This window comes from Gekko japonicus, unplaced genomic scaffold (assembly GCF_001447785.1).
Source record: "Gekko japonicus isolate JY-2015 unplaced genomic scaffold, Gekko_japonicus_V1.1 scaffold3212, whole genome shotgun sequence".
NCBI lineage: Eukaryota > Metazoa > Chordata > Lepidosauria > Squamata > Gekkonidae > Gekko > Gekko japonicus.
In genome coordinates this window covers 133,304-135,417 of record NW_015170989.1, presented here as the reverse complement: position 1 = coordinate 135,417, position 2,114 = coordinate 133,304, and the positions used below count along the sequence as shown (strand labels likewise).

Here is a 2,114-nt window from a genome sequence, read left to right as displayed (position 1 = left end):
ACTCTCGCCCCCCCCCCCCCCTGGAGAGCACACCCTTTACAGGACAAGGAAAGCAGCAGTGTGTCCTCAGTGGTGAGTGTAGTGAATTAGGGAGGCGGGCTTGGTAACTTTCAAGACTTCTTTCACACAAGAAATGTCCTTGAAGTTGCCCAGGATCAACCCCCTGCATCTCCAGTTAAAAAGGACCAGATAGTAGCTGATGTGCCTGAGACCCTGGAAAGCTGTGGAGAGGAGCCGTGGCTCAGTGGAAGAGCCTCTACATGGCATGCAGAAAGTCCCCAGTTCAATCCCCGGCATCTCCAGTTAAAAGGGCCAGGCAGGTGATGGGAAAGACCTCTCCCTGAGACCCCGGAGGGCGACTGCCAGTCTGAGTAGACAATACTGGCCTTGATGGAACAAGAGTCAGTATAAGGCAACTTCATGTACAGGGGAAGGCTGTGGCTCCAGGGTAGAGCAGGGTGTCTAGCTGCTGCTTCTCCCACTGGAGAGCACACCCTTTACAGGACAAGGAAAGCAGCAGTGTGTCTTCAGTGGTAGAGCATTTGCTTGGCATGCAGAAGGCCCCATGAAGCTGCCCTGTACCGAAATACCGGAAGTCCATGAAGGTCGTTATTGTCTATTCAGATTGTCAGCAGCTGTCCAGGGTCTCAGGAGGAGGTCTTTCACATCACCAACTGCCAGATCCTTTTAAGTGAAAGTGCCAGGGATCGAACCTGGCTGGGTCCTTTTGCAGGCCGAGGTCTTTCGCATCTCTTATTACCTCTTATTATTATCGGAGATGCCAAGAATTGAACCTGGGACCTTCTGCGTCCCAAGCAGATGCTTTACCACTGAGCCACTCCTGTGTTGTGATCTGAAGCCTGATTGGGAAGAGGAAGTCCAACTTAGGTGGTGAGAGGGATTCAGCACAGGTGAACTGGTACCTGTCTGAATGTTTGCTGCGTGCACTTTTCCTTCAGTTCTAACACAAGATGGTTAAGATATCTGCATACTCTCAATATCTCAATAAACTTTGCTTCTTTGAATGAAAGCTGTTGGGAACTGATTGCTGCAGGAGTCTGAACAAAGTGTTACAACTGAACTACATCCAGTTGTAGAATCTCTGAGCAGTTTAGGCCTAACAAGTGTCAGACTCGGGCATCTGGCTAGTTGAACCCTGATTTATTGTAACCTGATGTATGCTTGCCTTGCTTGTCTCCTATACCCCTTATCTTTGCCCTCGCCTGCCATTGCATTCCTAGGGGGGAAGTGAGTGGTTGTAGTGAATTAGGGAGGCACGCTTGGTAACTTTCAAGACATCTTTCACACAAGAAATGTCCTTGAAGTTCAGGCTGTGCCTGGCTAGATAGTGGCTGTATATCCTTCAAAGCCATTGTAGTACTGCTGACATGGATGTGAATGGAATTTTGGGATTGAACCTATATTCAGCTTTCCCGCCTTTGCACCCTAGTCCTAACAAAGAGTTTGAACCCACAGCATCTCATATTTCATTCGCTGCTAAAGTGTGCTAAATGGCTTGACTGGGAACCTGGCAACTAGTGTGTTAGGTGATCCCAAAAATGCACTTCTGCTTAAAAATACTAGAAATGCCTTGCAGGGTCTGAGCATGCTCTTAACCTACTCCAGTATTCTTTTCAAGAGTGCGAGAGTCCTACCCACTGGAAGTTGGTGTTTGGTCCACCTGAAATTGACCAGCAGCCCGTCAGCGGTCACAGCATAATTTATTATCACTCCTGCCTTCAAGTAATGGTCGTCTATGCTTGGATGGAGTGCTGAGCAAGCTGCTGTTGATAAGGAGGGCTACAGAGATAATGAAAAAAAGGCCATCCCTTTGCCAATGGTGATGTTATTTTTTTTTGCAGGTGACATACAAATGGCTGAGCTATACGCTCGGTGTTCACGTCAACCAGGCTAAGCAGTAAGTACTGATATATATATTTTTTGGTGCCCTGCATTTTGGGGGTGGATGAAATTAGAGATGTGAAGACCCGGAAAAATCTGGGTAAAAACGTTTTCCCCGTTTTTTTCCTGAAGCCTTCCCCCCCCCCCGAAAAACTGGAAAAATTGAAAAAAGAAAAGAAATTGATTATGGAATGTTTTATTTTAACATGATG

General features: G+C 47.2%; 1 protein-coding gene across 1 annotated transcript in view; it reads left to right on the top strand.

Annotated features, from left to right (window-relative positions):
* POLD3 (polymerase (DNA-directed), delta 3, accessory subunit) overlaps positions 1 to 2,114 on the top strand; it is a 34,595-nt gene that overhangs the window by 915 nt on the left and 31,566 nt on the right. The window contains exon 2 of the mRNA XM_015418986.1: positions 1,863 to 1,918. Within this exon, the coding sequence (XP_015274472.1) occupies positions 1,863 to 1,918 (56 nt within the window). The remainder of the gene's footprint in view (positions 1 to 1,862; positions 1,919 to 2,114) is intronic.